General features: G+C 35.6%; 1 protein-coding gene across 2 annotated transcripts in view; it reads right to left on the reverse strand.

Annotated features, from left to right (window-relative positions):
- LOC101735568 (hemicentin-1) overlaps positions 1–20587 on the reverse strand; it is a 72738-nt gene that overhangs the window by 21055 nt on the left and 31096 nt on the right. For both annotated transcript variants that reach the window (XM_062669442.1, XM_062669443.1), the window contains exons 2-3: positions 15045–15142; positions 13682–13859 (exon numbers count right to left, since the gene is read on the reverse strand). In XM_062669442.1, the coding sequence (XP_062525426.1) occupies positions 13682–13859; positions 15045–15111 (245 nt within the window). In that variant the 5' untranslated portion in view covers positions 15112–15142. The remainder of the gene's footprint in view (positions 1–13681; positions 13860–15044; positions 15143–20587) is intronic.

A 20587-nucleotide genomic window follows, 5' to 3' on the forward strand; every position in this document is an offset into this window, starting at 1 on the left:
TTTGTATGCGCATATGCATCTACTACCGGACCAAAATCGCAAACCGCTGAGAAGATGCGGCTAGATATTCGGTGAACCAGTTTATTAGATTTGAAGCATTCGTTATTAAATTTAACGTGAAGTCCGTATCTAAAAATAAGCTTCCGGTATACGTAGCTGAGCGAATATTATCCTATCTCCGAAGTTCATCTTATTGGAAGTTACCTAAATATTTGTCCACAAACATTCTGTTTTTGTATTTCCTTCTTTACTATTCTCTTGTTCATGAAATATTGTTCTTCGAATAAGTTATAAAAAACAATAAAACCAAAATACTCGAGTTGTTTCTGTATTGTTTATTTCAGAATAAACAGCCAATATGTGTAGCTCTCGCGGCCTAAGCGATGCGACTGCAATTAAAATCAGACAGGGGCCAATAATTTACTTCCGTCAATTCGATTTTAATATAATATTCACAAACGACTTTCATGTTAGAGGAATAACATCATAACAGAATAATTAAACACGTAAAATACCTAAATTAGCGTAGTTACTTAGAGACTTGAGTTATGAGACTTGTAATTGGTGGATTTTAGCATTCAGACTTCAGCAAGCGTTATACATCGAGTGGGCTGTGAGCTGGTCCAAGCTTCTGCTTCTTCTTTATGTTCTTATTTCACATTATGGGGGGTCTGTCCAGAATGATGCTGCATTAGGATTTAGCATGAGTTTTAACTACCGGCCGCTCCACTAACGTCAAATCTTCTTGGGTTATATGTCCAATTGTATATCCATCGCAACATGCCATAGCATACCCGATCCTGTGGATCGAATGGTAAACAGTCGACGTCGCCTTAAACACGTCATTACGGATCCTCCCGATCCATTAATGGTGCTTTTAGGTACCTCAAGCACCGGTCACCGTCCTTGCCGAAACCATCGCTTGCGACGAAAGGCTCGACGAGTAAATTAACCCATAGACACAGCCCTCTGAGTTTCTCGCCGGATCTTCTCAGTGGTTCGCGTTTCCGATCCGGTGGTAGATTCTGCGACGCACTGCTCTTGCTAGGGCCAGTGTTAGAAACACTCTCGGTTAGAGTCTCGTGAGCTCAACTACACGTCAAGGAGAAGCTTAAATAGCCTCTCAAGGCTATCAGCGTAAGTAGGGATTTAAAAAAAAACAGTAAGAAATGTTATGTTTGAGTCATAAAAATGCAATTTTTACTAATTGGTAGCTATTACAATGTACAATAAATTTGAGTAGGTAATAAAAAAAGTGGGTAAAGGAGACAATATCCGTTTTTTGTTTTATGATTTGCATTTTATTATTACAAACATTCTTGAGCTGAAACACACATATAATTCAATAATCGAGACATAATACATTTGCTTTGGGCTAACCAAAATATGGCAATAAGTTTTTCGAAAAAAAAAATCGCGATAATTGCGTAAAGTGATTTACGATGAGCGTTTCGTCGGCACGCAATTTCCAATTTTGCTAACAGTAATTCTGCTTTTTTTACGTATAAAGCCCGCAACAACTTGATTGATACTTTTAATTTCCTGTCATCGTGGAAGCTGAATTTCAAAGCTCGTATAATCGTAAACCACGCGTTTCAGTTGGGTTTGCATGAAAACCATCGATTATTATTTTGCGGCTTACAAGTTGTGTTCGAAACCAATCCGTTAATTTTTGAATTTTTACCACGGCAACACGGGTCGCGATTTGACGGTGCCTTCGCGATTTGACATCTGTCACTTTGTCTTGCTTCTCGAACGGGACGGTACCTGCAAATGTGACGGTCTACGCTAAAGTATTGTATCATCGCCAATCCTTATCCATTCCTGCCCTATACCCTTCTCCCTGAGTGATACGGCGTGAGAAGACGAAGTCATCGGTTCCGGTGAGTGATTGCATGATATTTTGTTAAAATAGTACATACGGCGCCGCGAATCACGGCACATGTTCGGCGCGCACCTCGTGCTGGTTTCCGGAGCCCTAGGCTGCCACGAGGGCGCTGGGTTCGGATCGGTAGAAAGAGAAAGAATGTTATGACGTAGAAGCTCTTGATGGAATTCTGAGATGCCTTAGGTGATAAATTCTGCATGATTCATGTTTAGTGCTTTTTCATTATTATTTTTTTATTGCTTAGATGGATGGACGAGCTCACAGCCCTCCTGGTGTTAAGTGGTTACTGGAACCCATAGACATTTACAACGCAAATGCGCCACCCACCTTGAGATATAAGTTCTAAGGTCTCAGTATAGCTACAACGGCTGCCCCACCCTTCAAGCCGAAACGCATTACTGCTTCACGGCAGAAATAGGCGGGGTGGTGGTACCTACCCGTGCGGATTCACATGAGGTCCTACCACCAGTAAAAAATCATATCAAATCATAAATATCTAATCATAAATGTTTCAGTTGGGTTTGCATGAAAACCATCGATTATTTTGCGGCTTACAAGTAGAAATAGAAAGAATGTTATGACGTAGAAGCTCTTGATGGACTCCAGGGTGCCTTAGGTAATGAATTATGCTTGATTCATGATTAGTGCTTTCTCATTCAGCCCACAGACGTCCACTGCCGGACATAAGCCACCTCTAAGGCTCGCCATAATGACTAAGCTAATAAAATTGTAATTGTTTTTTTTTTCCTACCTATTCTAGTAACTTCGGGGGGTTATACTAGATTTGCCGAATTAGTAGGTGAACTCACGGGGCTCAAACCTGATGTGTAATATATTCTTGTTAATATTAATAGAAACGTGACTAATGTCCATAAATTTTTAAATGTAAAATAACTAAGTCGCAATTAATACGTACCAGATTGGGCACGTAAGCGTCTAGTTTTAGTTTGGGTTAGGTTAATTAATTTTATAGAATATTTTCGTTTTAAAATTCGAGTTTTTGGTCAGACGTGTTCGATAATAGAACTAAAATCCTTGAAACGTACAAAATTAATGATTTTCAAACGATTTAGGACGTTAGCCACATTTTTTTAAACTTAAACCTATTACATATTATTAAGTTAGTTAATCTAGTCAAGTCGCTTATGATGTATGTTCAAAGAGACATAAACTAAGGTTTTTTTTTTGTTCTTTAGATGGATGGACGAGCTCACAGCCCACCTGGTGTTAAGTGGTTACTGGAGCCCATAGACATCTACAACGTCAATGCGCCACCTACCTTGAGATATAAGTTCTAAGGTCTCAAGTTTAGCTACAACGGCTGTCCCACCCTTCAAAACGAAACGCATTACTGCTTCACGGCAGAAATAGGCGGGGCGGTGGTACCTATCAATGCGGACTCACAAGAGGTCCTACCACCAGTATTTATGGTTAAACTTTTTTGTTGTGAAAAAATTATTAGAGCTCAATCCGATGAATTATATTCGAGTTGAGAGACAAAACCATGTTCATTGATATGATGATGCGTTTAATAACGTTTTCGGCAACAGCTACCTTCAGCTGATTGATGATGATCACTGATGATTCTCTGCTTCTTCTCTTCTTCTCATATAAGTTTAACATCCAATTTTACCGGTACGTTTTCTAGAACAGCTTCGATTTTATGTTAATTGCATAGTTTTATTATATTTCTTAAGATTGATGGCGAAATTTATACTGTGATACTATGCGTTGCTGAGACAGCTACAAAAGGACGTTTTTTCACTTAATCCCAATCCAGAAATATTTTCCAAGGTCCGAAACTGGTGACAAATATGTTTGTAAAATACTTATACGTACATACGTGTTATATGTCAGCATGTTTAAATATTAGCATAGCTTTTCTTGTCTTAACCGAGTTCGCAGAATGAATAAATAATGAACTGAAAGTAATAATCAGAACTCATAATTCACTAAGGGAATTGCGATGCTTAATCACATCGTATATACTAACGTTCGGAGCTTGCGATACATTTTGACCGGCAAGATTTGCCTTAAAGTTTTAGGTCGAGGGAATAAATTTCTTTAAAAGCTCTTCAGATTTATGTTATTAGTTATTTTCCATGCAGGGTTCGCAATCATGTAGTTTTTTTTTTTTAATTTAATTTATAAATACGCTGTAATTACCAATGTGTTTCTTTGTTGTCCGAAAGACGCTTCAGATTATTGCATTTTTTTTTAATAATTTTATTGAATTAAAATTTAAACTATTGTATAAAAATTAGTAATTATTAAACCTCGAAAAAATCCAAACGCTATGTAATTAGTAGTGGTAGAGCGTATTATGTACTACTACCATCTAGTTAATTTCTGCCACGAAGCAATCATACAAGCGCAGACACTGTACTACCTACGTGACGCTTATACGCTATTTGCAAATAAACCCAAACACTTAGCTGTGTAGGTCTAATATCCTCGGAAATATCCTGTAATCTCTTTCCGTGGGTGTCATTAGAAGCGACTAAAACATTCACTAATGGGCAGCTCTGTACCCTGAATATTATATATACCAGGGCACTAAAATCGGAAGTTTTTTTTTTATATCTTAGATGGGTGGACGATCTCACAGCCCACCTGATGTTAAGTGATTACTGGAGCCCATAGACATCTACAACGTAAATGCGCCACCCTCCTTGAGATATAAGTTCTAAGGTCTCAGTATAGTTACAACGGCTGCCCCACCCTACAAACCGAAACGCATTACTGCTTCATCGCAGAAATAGGCAGGGTGGTGGTACCTACCCGCGCGAACTCACAAGAGGTCCTACCACCAGAAAAAGTCCGAAATTTGCTGGTGGTAGAATGTGGGTAAATAAAATCTTCATACATATCTCTGCGACAAACATCCATTATCACATAGTGATAACAAAACCCTAGGCTTAAGTAATCGAACAAGCCCGGCCGGAGGCTTATCTAATATTATATCTACTGTCAAAAAAGTAATAGCTACCTCTGCTTTTTCATATGAAACGAATAAATCACAACCATCAGACCAAGAAAAACCCGAAAATGTTCAAAATTCTTTCGCAAAAACATTACTTTATTCAACAAAAACTAACAGAATTTTTATTCAGGTCTCATGATATTCGTGGTATAATTTACATTCAGGAAATTCTGCAAATAAAAACACATGCCGCTTGCTTTTATTTCACAAAAGAAAATGTGACCGTACCAGAGCCGGTTTTATTCAAACGGGCAAGTTGTACCGACGTGCCAAGGATACAAATTAAATGCTCGTTTGTTACATGAAGGTGTAATGCATTAGTAAATCAACATTGTTCGTATACGTAATTCTGTTTGAAGAATTAAAGTTACCTATACGCTGAAGGTGTAGACGCTTAGTGTATCAAGTGATGCGACTATATTTCAATTCTAAAGCAAGTAACATTTTTTACAGACAGAAAACGTTATCACTAGGACTGTATTTTTCAAAAGTATTTTCTCGGTGAATTGGACTTTGATGTTTCTTTGTTTATTTGAAATTCAGTGCTTCTCATCCAGTGCTTCTCGTCCAGTAGTTCCGTTTCAAATTCAATCAATATGTGACTAGCAATTTTTTAATTATCCTTCACATATGAATTGACTGGGACAGTATTGATAATATTTTCATTGAGCTGTTTTTATTTCTGTTCAAATTTTGTTGATTATTTTGATTTTGATTGATTTGTTGATTTATGTTGGCCGAAATTGTTTTCTTCGGAGTCATAACGGAGTTCACTAACCAATTACTAAGCTTGTAGTTTCTATCTCTAGTGTTGGTGCACAAACTCGCACCTGGTATCGTTCGGCAAGGTTTAATTCTATAAATCCCAAAAAGCTTTTGCATTACATTAATTAAGCAACGGATTATAAAGGTCTCAATTGATTTTGTACTTTTGGCAAAAAGGTAAAGAAATACATAGTTTTGATGATGATGCTTGATGCTAATTCAATAGATTACCATCCGCAACTAATTCTGTGTCAATTTTGATGTATGCCTCTATAAATATGACTTTAATGAAATCGAAATAAGCCATAGTGTTAGTAGGTTAAAGACGTATTTCGAAAATACTTCGTTTACAGATTTGATCAACAGTTCAGACGGATGGGAAAACTAATTTTCCCGAATCACTCCTGAGCTTAGTGTTTCTGAGCTAATTTTTCATGTGATCACCTCTGAAATTCCCGAAGTACCCAGTCTTTTTGAAATTATCTTAAGGGCTAATTAGTTTTAATACATTTTATTTATTTAATAAAGTGTTAATTATTTTAAAGTTTTAAGTGTGAATGCAAAACAATATCATAGAGTGTGAGTCAAAGTGAGCTCAGCACCTCGCAAATCTATATATTAATACGTGAAGCAAAAACTTTGTATCCCTTTTTACGAAAATTGCGCGGACGGAGGAGTATGAAATTTTCCACACTTATAGAGAATATAGAGAAGAAGTGCACAATGCTAATATTTTTTTTTAAATAATGTATAAAAGATACATTAAATCAATAAAGAAAACATTACACACACTACATACCGTGTATTTGACGCACACACGCATGCATACTATTTATTGTCAAACTTTTGTTCTTGACGTCTGTTGTCAAATTGAGAATAGATTAAATATTGTTTGTCTTTGTTAATATTTTTATAGTGTAGTCTTGGCGAAATTTGTGATTATAGAAGTATAAAATACAATCATAATAGTATACAAACTTACAACTCCAAATTAATTATAGTCGAATTTCGACCACTGCGGGACCTCTAGTCTTTATAAAATATGATTTAACCCGATCGAATATCGAGAAGGATTTTCAGTGCGCTATTTTTGCTTGTTTACCTCAGTAGTTGTTTTTGTTCGTTCTAAAACCTTTTCGGGGAACTTTTACTTTGGAGGATTAAATCATGGATATTCCCAAAGCTGCTTACCATCGGTTTTGAGAAGACATACTGTACTCTCAAAAATATAAAAGAATAATATAACAAGAGCTATTTTTCTCTTTAAGATTATTTCATGCTTCTTTGATCTATTTGATACGAAAATTTATGTCAGAACCAACTATTTTTTTAAGCTTATATGTACAATATCAAAAAGCAACATCAGCCGGTATTGCGAGCGGGTCGGTTCATAAATTTTGAATACATCATGATACAATTCATTGAAAATTCATAGAATTATGTTTGCCCAGTGAGGCAAGCATAATTGCAATAGAGAATTGAGATGTTACTATATCGGCCCACGTAACTACTTACAATTTTACAACAAGAACCGGCATTAGTTACATTTAACGAATATCAAAATGTTTTTACAAATAAATTAAATAAAATAAATAAATCTATCTCTATATATATAAAAATGAATTGCAGTTCGTTAGTCTCCCCAAAACTCGAAAACGGCTGGACCGATTTGGCTAATTTTGGTCTTGAATTATTTGTGGAAGTCCAGACAAGGTTTTAAATGTAGGTAAATATGAAAATGCTCGGAATTAAATAAAAATAATAATTTTGTTTTCCCTTTGATGTGTCCCCCGTCGGACGGATTCCTTTTGTTTGTTTTAAGTTTATTTTACACAAAAGCTTAGCTTTTTTTATTTATCGATTAAGGCACTACGAAGTCTGCCGGGTCAGCTAGTTTTAAATAATATTTGAATTTGAATTTGAATTTATTTTTAACTTTAATTTTTAAAGATACTTTTTTTAAATAGCTGCAGACTATCCATATGCTTTATCAATCTATAACCAAACTGGAATTATCTGAATGATCGTAATTGAAAATGTTCGTTCCGGTGTCACGAAGCCCTTTCAGCTAGGCCTGAAAAGGATCTTCATTAGACCGGCAAATGAGATGCCGCAGTCGGCATTGCCAGAAATTACTGGCGGCGTTAAAATGTGTACTGCTAATGAATTGCTTAACGTCTCGCTTTGTTGTACGCATTGATGGCTCTTAAATTATTTGTGCGTTCGTGTCGTTTTCAATTTTGAGGCCAAAACAGTAATGATTTCATGAATTTAAACTTTCTCTAATTTTCCGTTATTTTTTTTGTATTTAGGCATGTTCAGAATTAAAAATGTTTCATCACAATCGAGTCAGTCATTTATTGATAATACCTATTTATTTATAATTTTCTTTTTACGCATTTGAAAACGCCAACACGGATGTCAATTTAAATAGGAACTTTTTTAAAAAACCTTAGAAATCGTACTTCTTTGAATATTCGTTAAGTAAGTATTTCATTACAAAAATTGATACCAATCTGCGGGATTCGAACACCGCTGCATCGATAGATACGAATGCATCGGACGTCTTATCCTTCAGGCCACGACGACTTCAACTTTCCGTTTGATTATAAATGTGGGATCATTCAATGTAATTGAGACTTCAATTGAATGTCTCAAGGTGGATAGCAGTATTTACGTTGTGATATATGTACTGTAGCCTTTGATAAAAACTTAACGCTAAACGAGCAAGTTCGTCATTGTCTATGCCTTTAGTTCCCAAAGTGGTCCATGTAGATCACTTTGAGAGACTCTATGCGGGTCTACGTTAGCGACAAAAAAATGAGGGTCCACAATTCGTAAGCGGGGATCGACGATTATTATTTTTTGTCAATCCATTATGTACATCCCTCACATTAAACGGCCGTCTGGTGTAGTGGTAAGTGACATGGTCACTACACAAGGGGGTTGCGGGTTCGAATCCCGCCAAGGGAAGATATTTGTATGATAAATATAAATGTCTTTTCCAGGTTTATGGATGTATATTAAAATATATGTATGTGTATAATAAAAATCTTACATTTATATCCGTTATCTGGTACCTGTAACACAAGTTCTTTGCGAACTTATCACGGGACCAGTTAACGTGGCGTGATTGTTAGTAAATATTTATTTATTATTTATTTATTTATTTATTAAAAAATTTTTTGTTGTGGTTTGAGCTTGGTAGAAATGTACCTACATGGGGTCAACCGAAACTAGCTACATTTGAAAGTGGACTATGAGACAAAGTCTGGGAACCTCTGGTCTACGCAACAAGTAAATAAAAATCAGCAGATTCAACAAAAGCCTTGTATTATTATAAGCATCAAATATTGCGGGAACAACGAAAAGAAGAACTTCCACCGAGCGGGTGAAATTGCTCGCTAGACCGTCGGTCCGAATATTGTTGTTTGGACATGTATATACGCAAGCTTATCTTGAAAAATTCGTAATCGAGATTCAGGCATCTGTCAAATATCTTGTGTGTTCTATAATGGCTACCGCTACAGATACTCGAAGTTAAGTACTTTAAAATACAAGAAAATATGTTTAAGTGTTCTACTGGTGGTAGGACCTCTTGTGAGTCCGCACGGGTAGGCACCACCGCCCCGCCTATTTCTGCCGTGAAGCAGTAATGCGTTTCGGTTTGAAGGGTGGGACAGCCGTTGTAACTATACTCTGAGAACTTAAAACTTATTTCTCAAGGCGGGTGGCGCATTTACGTTGTAGATGTCTATGGGCTCCAGTAACCACTTAACACCAGGTGGGCTGTGAGCTCGTCCACCCATCTAAGCAATAAAAAAAAAGGTCGCACGCACTCTGACTAAATCCCGATCTCGTTCAGTTTGTTAATGTCTTCTTTCACTGGATTCTTTACTGCATTTTTATTTTCAGCTTCCCTCTAAAAATGCGATCGTAAAACATCTCGTTTGAGAGCAACATTACTTCAAATCGGGTAACAAACTTGACGACAGCTAAACAATTATATTATTGTTTGAATTATATTATCTATCTTCTTATCGCATACCCTGATGACGTATCACAATATCTAATTTTGAACGGTTATATTACTAAACACAATTGTTATGTTACACGTTAAAATAAATAACGCAATTTATTTTCTATCTTTTAGTTTGATTTTCTATAAAAGCGTGTTTTTTTATACATTTTTTTTAACTATTATTTATTTTTCATTTTTAGTTCAAGTAGCATTATAATTATGTATCATAAATTACACGGGTCAACACCAAATTTAGCATTGATTGCAAAGCATAAAATTCCGATATTTTAGATCGTAACTAGACGAAAAAAAAAATACATGGCATGAAACAGTTTGCTTTTGAACTTTAATAAATTGACCGCATAAGAAACAAAATGCATCAGCATCGTATTTACACTTTCGTGACGTTTTAAGTTTTTCTGGGCTTGTACAAAACACCTGATCGTTGTTTATGACTCGAGTGCCATCTAGTGGCACCGAGTAAACGTAAAATGAAAAATGAGTATTATTACTATAACTATCACAAAAGCAAACTTTATACCAAAAAAGATATTATATTTTCGTTTTTGTGAATAATTAACCGGAAAAACCTAGTGTACCAAAGAAAGAAAATTTGTAGAGTTGTGTTATTCATTAATGCACATCCACGTAAATACAACAGTTTTCAGTTTGCTAAGTGAAAAAAAGGAGGCTCTCAAATGAATTTGTTGTTTTGACTGCCGAAAGTGACAGAGAAGTTGAGAAGGGCGCGTTCGGGATGGTATGGACATGTGATGAGACGAAATGAAAATGAGGTTGGCAAGAGAGTGTTAACTGTGAATGTAGAAGGATATAGAGGAAGAGGTAGACCTAAGAAGAAATGGATGGATCGCGTGAAAGAAGATATGTCTAAGAGGGGAGTGAGCAAAGAAATGGTATATGATACAGGAGTATGGAAGGAGAAAACATGTTGTACCGACCCCAGGTGAGAGAAGACTGAGAGAAGGCCAGGAGAATGATGACTGCTGAAAGTAAATAACCAGCCGAACAGTTTAAATATTGAATTTTCACCGGTCCTTAATAAGTACGCCAAATTTAGAGTTGATCCGGCGTTTTGAATGGGGTCAAAAAATCAGGTTCAAAAATTCCGTTACATATTAACACATAGATACTAACATACATTTTTTTCCTTCCCATGCTGATAGTCTTGAGAGGCTATTTCAGCTTCTCCTTGACGTGCAGGTGAGCTCACGGGGCTCAAACCGGAGTGCTGCTAACATTGGCCCTAGCAAGAGCATTGCTTCGCAGAATCTACCACCGGATCGGAAACGCGACTCACTGAGAAGATCCGGCGAGAAACTCAGTGGGCAAACATACATACTAACATACACGTATGATGCTAGTAGAAGTGTATTAAAAATCAAAATACATGATGTATTCGTTTGTGTATACGTACGACTTGATATTATTTTATATTGCTGAGCCCCTAACGCCGAAATTCAGATATTTTCTTGCTTTAATTTTGTTATAATATATTTATTTATTTAATATATTTTGTACACACAGCTGTTAGAAAAGACACGACAATATGGATACAGAGTACAAGGGCACTACTTATTTCATGTTGAACTCTCTTCCAGTAGGCCCGCAAAAGGAAAGAAAAATTAGGAACACAAACCTAGTGCATACAGTAAACATTACATATAATAATATATACATATTACAAGATACAAAATAAAAATACAATATAATACATTAATAAAAAAGTGTTCTTTAACAGATTTCTTGAACGCTGCTATGGTTTTGCACGCTCGTATGCTTGGAGGGAGGGAATTCCAATTATAAATTTAATGATTTATCATTTTATATAATAATATATGGTATAGATTTTTTTACCAAATGCAAAACATTAATCATCATCAAAATCAACTGACACAACCTTCTACAAGGAAATCACAAAGGAAGCCATAAGGTAAGCTTTTATTTATTTATTTATTTGGGAAACAAATAGTACAATACAAAATTATAATATTTTTAAAAAATTGCTAAAACAATAATCAAATATGTTTTCAGAATCAAAATCATATATATGTAGAAAGTGAACAGAGAAGAGATATTTAGAAATTTAAGTTACAAAAAAATCAAAAGCAATACAATTCCCTACACATTATTTTGTACATCAATTTAAACTATAAGACTATAATAGTCATCGGCCTAAATCTAAATCTAAGGCTTTATGCATAGACATCAATTTGGTTCAGCAGAAAAATCATAAAAAAATACACAATAATTATTCGAACTCGTCAAGACCTTGCAGCGCTTTATCCCTCTAGAGCCTTATTTATATACTTATACAGTCTACATTTCTGTGAAAACTTTACAGCGTTCGCGTAACAACATCCCTTGAGACTGTATCGTAAAATATCGCGACTTAAAACTGTGTCAGTTCAGATTTCGTGAACAAAGTAATAAAAGAGACTGCTTAATGTTAGATAAAATGCAATCGAGAAAAGAAGTCCCTCGTTCAATTTAAGAACTCCATTAAGTACTTGGAGTATTGCAACGTATAAACAAATAAAGCATAGTTTTCGTTTTGAGTCCTGTGTTATTTATTCATAGACAACGCGAGGCCCAGTACAACGCGAGACCTACTACAACGCGAGACTTACTACAACGCAAGATTTATTACAACTCGAGGCCCACTACAACACGAGATCTACTACAACGCGAGGACTACTACAACGCGAGGCCTACTGCAACGCGAGATCTACTACAACGCGAGGCCTACTGCAACGCGAGATCTACTACAACGCGAGGACTACTACAACGCGAGGCCCACTACAACACGAGGCCTACTACAATGCGAGGCACACTACAACGTGAGGCCTACTACAACGCGAGGCCTACTACAACGCGAGTGCTACTATAACGCGATACTGTCCGATTCCGTCACTAAAAAAATGGATTAATGACAGATAAATCTAATTAATTAATCTACAAAGAACAATAAATACCATTGATATTAATTTCATTATTAACTAACTAAATTCTCGATTTTAGAACTACGAGGTTGAAATTGCATCATTTAAAAATCTTCTTTAATTCAATTGCTTAACCGAATCTTATCTTGAAAGTGATCCTTTATATTATAATAATAATATATGTATTATGCACAATAAAATAAACTACAATGGGCGATGGATGAAAATTTTAAAGCAACGTTTCTAGTCTACCGTCTTTAAATATAGTCATATTATATTATATGGGTCATAAGTTCTGGATTGGCGTCTAGATTTAAATCATAATATGAATGATCGTAGCTCCTCGCAAGATATCCAATCATTTTTCCCAAGAGCGCGATCAAAGTAGCGAAGCGTTTCTTTCTAGTGTACTTTGAATTAGCATTATTTACTTTTTATTTCTCTCATAAAGCTTTATATACGCCGGTTCATTCATGAATATAAAGCACGTTTTTATTTGTTTTAATACTTTCAATGAGGCTATTGCAACATACACAGCCATTTTTATTATTTTATTTTTATTGCTTAGATGGGAAGACGAGCTCACAACCCACCTGGTGTTAAATGGTTACCGGAGCCCATAGACATCTACAACGTAAATGCTCCACCCACCTTGAGATATAAGTTCTAAGGTAAGTATAGTTACAACGGCTGGCCAACCCTTCAAGCCGAAACGCATTACTGCTTCACGGCAGAAATAGGCAGGGCGGTGGTACCTACCCGTGGGGACTCACATGAGGTCCTACCACCAGTAATTACGCAAATTATAATTTTGCGGGTTTGATTTTTATTACACGGTGTTATTCCTTCACCGTGGAAGTCAATCGTGAACATTTGTTAAGGACAACGTATTTCATTGGGAAAATTGGTACCCGCCTGCGGGATTCGAACACCGGTGCATCGCTAGATACGAATGCACCGGACGGCTTATCCTTTAGGCCACGACGACTTCAAAACTTATTATCTCGTTTTGTAATTCATTGAATACTTTCATGGTTCTATAGTGGTAGAATGTGGTTACTTACTTGTCGTGAAAATGCTTGTTACTGGTCGCGTAAGAGTCGAAGATGTAATTCAACATGGGAGAGTCAGACTTTCCTGGCTTCTGGCGTCTGGGCTTGTCTGTGACCCTCATGCTCTTGAAGACGACCGGTAAAGGCATCGAAGACGATGAAAGCGATATTGATTCGGTTGCTAGTGGACCTGTGAAAGATATTGATTTATAGTTTTTGCTAATATTTCTATTGTCCAATTGGATCGGATCAATGAGCTCAGTAACGACCCGGTATGGCTACTGAGGTCTATAGACATCACAACGTAAACACCTTGATCCGCCTTGAGAAATGAGGTTGAGATCTCAATAGCTCACAGCTGTCCCATTAATTTGGACCGCATAACTGCTTTGTGGCACAAATAAATAGGACAGTGGCAGTCTGTTCCGGCTAACAATACGAACTGCAGTCAGCAATTACAAAATTTAATGGATTTTACTGATTTTACCGATTTAATTTTTATAATGGGATGAAATTCGTTTATCATAGAAACTCTTCGTCAAGACGTGGTAATGAAATATTTCCTTAGGAAAATTTTTACCTGTCTGCAGGATTTAAAAACGGAGAGTATGCTGTTTGTCTTATCCATGACGACTATTTGGGGTTACTATACACATGTACAATAGTAATTATTTGGGTGTTCTTGATACTCAGACTTCGTGCCTCTGAGCAGATATGGGTGGAAATCGATAATGTGTCTGTGATTCCTAAAACAGCTCTAACAGGTTGGCCTAAAATACATCTGGCGAACTACGATGCCAAAAGCCAAAGCCATTACATACATAAGTAACTTAACTAGTGTGAATTTACTAGAAATTAAAAAAAAAGACATCATCATCATTCATCATTCTCCTGCCCTTTTCCCAACCTGGAGTCATTCCAACATGTTTTCTCCTTCCATACTCTTCTATTATATACCTTTCTTCGCTCATTCCCCTCTTCCTCTATAGCCTTCCACATTCATAGTTAAACATCCTCTTACTATAAAATCTTCTTATAAAAAAATACATAATATGGATCCATAAAAAACTTTGTGTGAGAGATTATACTAGAGAAGTTTGTGAGTGCCAGATGAGACGTGTGATATTCCTGAATGGAAGAAGAGGTTACGCTGCGTCAAATCTACGTAGTTTGAGAAGAGCTAGAAGAAGACGAAGCAACATCTAATGTTGAGCTAACATAATAAGAATATAGTTTTGCTATTGAGAACAATTTTGCTTCCTGCGAATTCTAACGAAGATGTACCTGGTCGAATTCTACTTACACATTCTTATAACGTAACAAGAGAAAATGATTTTGAAAGGACGAATAGATCCAATAAAAATCCGATAATTACCGGTGTAATTGGCTGTTGAAGCGATGGCCCTAGTGAGCACCGCCATCAGCAGCACGATGCGGTGCATGCCGCCGCATCCTATCCGCCGAGCAGGCTATCTGAGGACAAAAAAGTCAGGTTTCGTTACTAACTGCAGACAAAGCAAAACGAAGCTGTAGGCACAGAGATTTTAAATTTTTAGGAAATAATCTTTGAGCTCACTAGGAATGTAAAAAATAATCGAGTTTTATATTAATCGAGTATTATTTTTTTATAATCGATTTTTAATAATCGATTATAACTATTACTCCCTTTTTTATAGATTTTGTTTAAAGTTAAGCAAAGTTTTCTTTTGTATTAATTGTTTTTGTTTTGTATACATTTCAATAAAATGTTAAATAGTACTAAAAATTAGTAGCAATAGCTAAGCAAAGCGACTTTTTTAATATATAAAAAAAACGATTATCTTTTTGATTTTTTTATAAATCGATTTATTTTGAAACATCGATTGTTTAGTAATAGATTTCCCCCTCCAAGTCACATCCCTAGAGCTGACTACAGCGAGAATAGTCTGAACAAATACATATTATGAATAATTGGCCGATTCATTCATTCGAAGGAGGTTTTGAAATTCATCTAATGAAAGTCTAGCTCGAAGTACCGTTTTCCAGTTCAAGAAAATCTAAAAATAGAAATCGAACTTAGGATGTCGGTGGGAAAACATTTTATGTTGACCGAAATAATCGTTCGGGTGGATTAATTTCCGCCATTATGTTTAATATGTACATATTATATCTAAGAAGCTATGATGATGACGTCTTATGAACATTGCTTAGGATCTCTTTTTTAGTCGAATCATTTGTTTTAACGAGAAATGTGTTTACTGATGCCCACAGCTTGTGATCCATTCCCAATTCTCCTATTTACATAAATCAAATCCTACTATCTATTTATTCGACCGAATTCGATTCCAGAGGAATCCAAAGATACTGAGAATGAATCTATTTCTGAGAGTTTTTTTTTCCTACCTAAGCTGATAGCCTTGAGAGGCTATATCAGCGGAACCTTAACTAGTAGGTGAGCTCACGGGGCTCAAACCTGACGACGTTGCTAACACGAACCCTAGGAAGAGCCGTGCTTCGCAGAATCTACCACCGGATGGGAAACGCGACCCACTGAGAAGATCCGGCGAGAAACTCAGTGGGAGAATTCGATAGTAAGATCGAAGCCTCAATTGGTTTAATAATATGCTCTCAAGATAGAATTTAGTTTTCTGGCGGTAATTGCTTCATTACAAAAATGAGGAGAAAAGTGGTACTCATATATTTATTTATTTAGTTGCACCAACAAACTGATCATCAATAAAAACATTGACAAATTGACAATAAGTACAATATGACAGATGTCACCTCAATTATAGGTGCAATCGACAGTGCAATAGTTGAAAACATCTTGAAATTAGAAAAGTAAGATTATTTGAACGAAAATACAATGAAGAACTTTAAGAAATATGAAATCCAGAGTAAATATTTTTTGTTTTACCTTCACGAAGGCAGCCCAGATGAACTATGATACATGTACTTAAAATTAGAAATTAGAGAGATTCAATATAAGTAAAAGATTATTTAATACGGATGAATGTAAGCAATAGTTATCGCTGCAGGAAGCTGGGTTTGTGTTATAGTAAATTCGTCTACAAATCAGAAGTGGGACGGACCCACAAAAAAAATTATATACACAATAGACCCAATTTATACGAATGATGGATATATATTTCTTCTGTGCGTGTGTTTGTCACTGAACCCCTAAACGGCTGGACCGATTTTAATGAAATTTTCTGTGTACTTTCAAGTGTATTCGAGAATGGTTTAGATTTATAAATCAGCCCGGCTGATGGCGCTGCAGTCGGTATCTGGGCTATTTATCTTTCCTAGAAAATTTATATGGCAAAACAACGTTTGCCGGGCCAGCTAGTTTGTATGATTTTTTTTTATAAATATTGTAATTAGCTAACTATTTTTATTATAGATTACGTCGTACTCTCCAATTTCCAAAATGATCTCCACCTAAAGGTTGACTTTAAGTTAAGCTTTATGTTAAATTTTTCACATTTACTTTTTCTATACATTAGTCGTTATTCCGCTGTACCTAAGTTCATTAAGACGTTTTGTATTTGTATTTGCACAGCAATAAAACAAACTATTCTACTGTCTAGAATACAAAGTGAATACCACCCATCGTGATATCTTGGGTTAAGTTTCAACAGAAATACATACACATTACAAATTATATTACGTCTGCTACTAATAAACGGAATCAACACAAAAGATACGTAGTTCGTACAACTTTAGAATAACAATACTTCACGCCACCTTCAAACCGTTAACAAGATTCTTGTTCGAAACTCTTCGAAACATCAGAAACATCAATTACAACAACCTTGATTAGCCAATACCAGTAAACAAGTTTACAAGTCCCAAGATACACAATATCTCATTTACAAGATCATGTAGTATCCACATAATTACGTAAAACTTTAATTAAACATTTGCTAGGGCGCGATCAGACAATGTTCCCTGGAGGCTAAGTAGGAAAGTTTATCCGATATACATACATAGCTAGCTATCTGTCGATATCGCTGTGTGCTCCAATGGCGGATGCACGCGAAGTTAATTAGAACTGGCTACTATTTTCCAACTTGAATTGGCATTTTGTACCTACAATACGTTTTATTACGTTTACAATCAAAAATGTATATTATTTACATTTTGTGCAATTCAACTCTATTCTTGTTGTACACATTTGGTGTTATAAGTTTTGTGGCTATTGGTTATTAAATATAATTGTTTGTTAGCTATCTAATACTTAAATATTAAACCAAAGATCTCCATTTAAATCCGTAGTTGAAGTTAGGTCGTTCAATGTAGAAGTTAAATGACGAAAATGTAAAAATATGAACAGTAATTAGTTTTCCTCAGATTTGTTTTTGATATATTTGGTACAGGATATATAATATTATTTAGAGATACAAAGCAAGTTTTACCCGGGGAAAATATTTGTTGAACTTTAATTATAATTTTCATGCAATAATATATTATTATAGAACAAAACATAACAAGCAAACATAATCAGTAGAAATCAGTAAACAGTACTCAGTACTAGACCTTTTATTTAATCAAGAAGAAAGTTACTCATTACGAAGTTCGGCTGATATCCTGTATTTGCAACTTTGGATAATTCGGATAATTGATGCCATTCATCAAGTCTCACAATACCGCTCATTTAAATTGCAGGAGTATTAGAGTTTGAGAGTGTGGTACTTTCTAGGCTTTTGCGCAGTCCTCTTATATGTAGTGAATCTGCAAGTTATCTATCGGTTGCATTTACTTTGTGAATGTATTGCCTAGTGCTCACCTGGAATTACCAAACTCGCCTATTACTATAATCTTAAGCTCCAAGCAGATCCCACATACGGCACCAAGCTTTATTTATAACGGCTCTAATTATTAGGTATTCAGAACTAAAGTTGTTAAAACATATTCTACAGAAGACTGATTGGTCTTGAATTTATCTGCCTCGAATTAAAATCTACGCCTAAAGCAGACGGGTGGGCAAAATCATGATCATTTTTAGCGAGAAGCAGTTGCCAGCGGTCGTCGATCATAACTTAAATGCCATTATCCATCTCGAGATAATAAAGTGAAAATCGTGACTATATTGAATCAAGGACATAATAATATTATTTAAGCCTTTCTGAAAATTCTCCTATTTTGTCAATAAAAAGTTTTGTAGTCTTTGGTCGTATGGTACACCCATGAAACCTCATCATCTGATAGTAATTAATAGCCGAATTGAAAATAAGATTGAAGAAATTAAAGACCAAATTTGTGAAATGAATTTCAAACTTCAAACTGGACCACTGAACAGGTTTTGCGTGCACACTACAAAAAATGACAATTATGTGGTAGCGGTCCAATTTCAAAGGGTACCCCTACAGATTTTGAAGATTATTGGAAATCTTGGGGTTAATATTGCGAACTATGTTCAGCAATTGTTCAACAGTTCATTTGTAAAGTTAAGGCAAACAAGCTTCCAAAATTTTGGGAGTCATCAATAGAGAGAAGCATTTCACATCTAGACTAAAACTTCCATATACAAGCTGTCCTTATACAAGAGTCATACAACTTTTTAGTAATTCTGATTCACCATTCTTAGGATTTATTTGAACTCTTTGGATCTACGGAGTGGTTTCATTAAGCTGTGTGTGTTTATATCTTATATTCTTCTTGCTTAGAGAAATTATTTTTGCGATCTGAAACCACTGCGTAAAACTCAAACATAAAAAAGCTTATACAAATATAAATATAATAAATTCGTATATACTGTGTTACTTGTAATATTTTGTATTCAAGTTTAACAATATTTGCTATGTGTATATGCATTACTATAATTCTCATGTTGTATTTATTATTTTAGCTGTTCTACACACACTCATCACTTTTAATTATTATTCTCATAATCCTCTCGCAGGTCTGCTGGAAGAGATTTCTTAAAGAAATAAGCAGTGCCTTTGTACATAATTTTCCTGTTACTCTGTACTATGTCTTCTTTTTTGTGTGTACATAAATAAATACATAATAAATAAATAACTACCGACCGATGCTTGTACTACGTGCATATAATTATGTATGCATGTTTGTCTTAGTGTCCATTAATCTGGCCGTGATTAAAATTTGTACAAAACAGTTCTCAAAACGTGTCTGTATCAGCAGTTTTAGACATAAAAAAAACTATTATTGTTGTATACAAATGTTCTATTATAAACGATGTATATATTATGTTTTCCTCCATTACTTAGAAAGGGAAAGAGGACGCTGTAAATTGAGTTCTAATTTATATAACGTTAAACTAATTTCATTCTTCGCTCAAACAACTTGATACTCAAACAATCAGACCCACGCGTGTTTGTACACGGGCGGCGGCGAAGCAGAATTCGAAACGCTAATGTACGGAACGTGTGAGTCGTCTCTAAATGGGAAAACTTCCATTGGCTCCGAACGCGAAGTTGCCGACTCCTAATGCTTCTGACTCGTCGTAGGTAGAAGTACATTTTGAACGCAACGATGTAGAAAATGGATGCACGCACGGTTTGCGCGAATTCAATTAGTGATGCATTTATCATTTGTTTGATGCTAATTATCGTGTTTAAGTTAGAGAAATATAATTGTTCTCTATGACGAGTTACATTTTGTATAAGTTGTTTAGAGTAATGCGGTTTATTTCTTTCGTAAATAGATAGATCTGTCTGACTTGTTGACACAGAAGATAGCCATTAACTGCTGGGCTTAGGGTAGTTGGTTCTATTTCGAGAAAGTTGTGTGACCGACATGTTTGTTTGCTTTAATTTATGTCGCAGTCTAAGTGAGAGTTTTTTTTTTATTGCTTAGATAGGTGGACAAGCTCACAGCCCACCTGGTGTTAAGTGGTTACTGGAGCCCATAGACATCCACAACGTTAATGCGCCACCCACCTTGAGATACAAGTTCTAAGGTCAGATAGTTACA

The sequence above is a fragment of the Bombyx mori genome, chromosome 7 (assembly GCF_030269925.1).
Source record: "Bombyx mori chromosome 7, ASM3026992v2".
Classification (NCBI taxonomy): domain Eukaryota; kingdom Metazoa; phylum Arthropoda; class Insecta; order Lepidoptera; family Bombycidae; genus Bombyx; species Bombyx mori.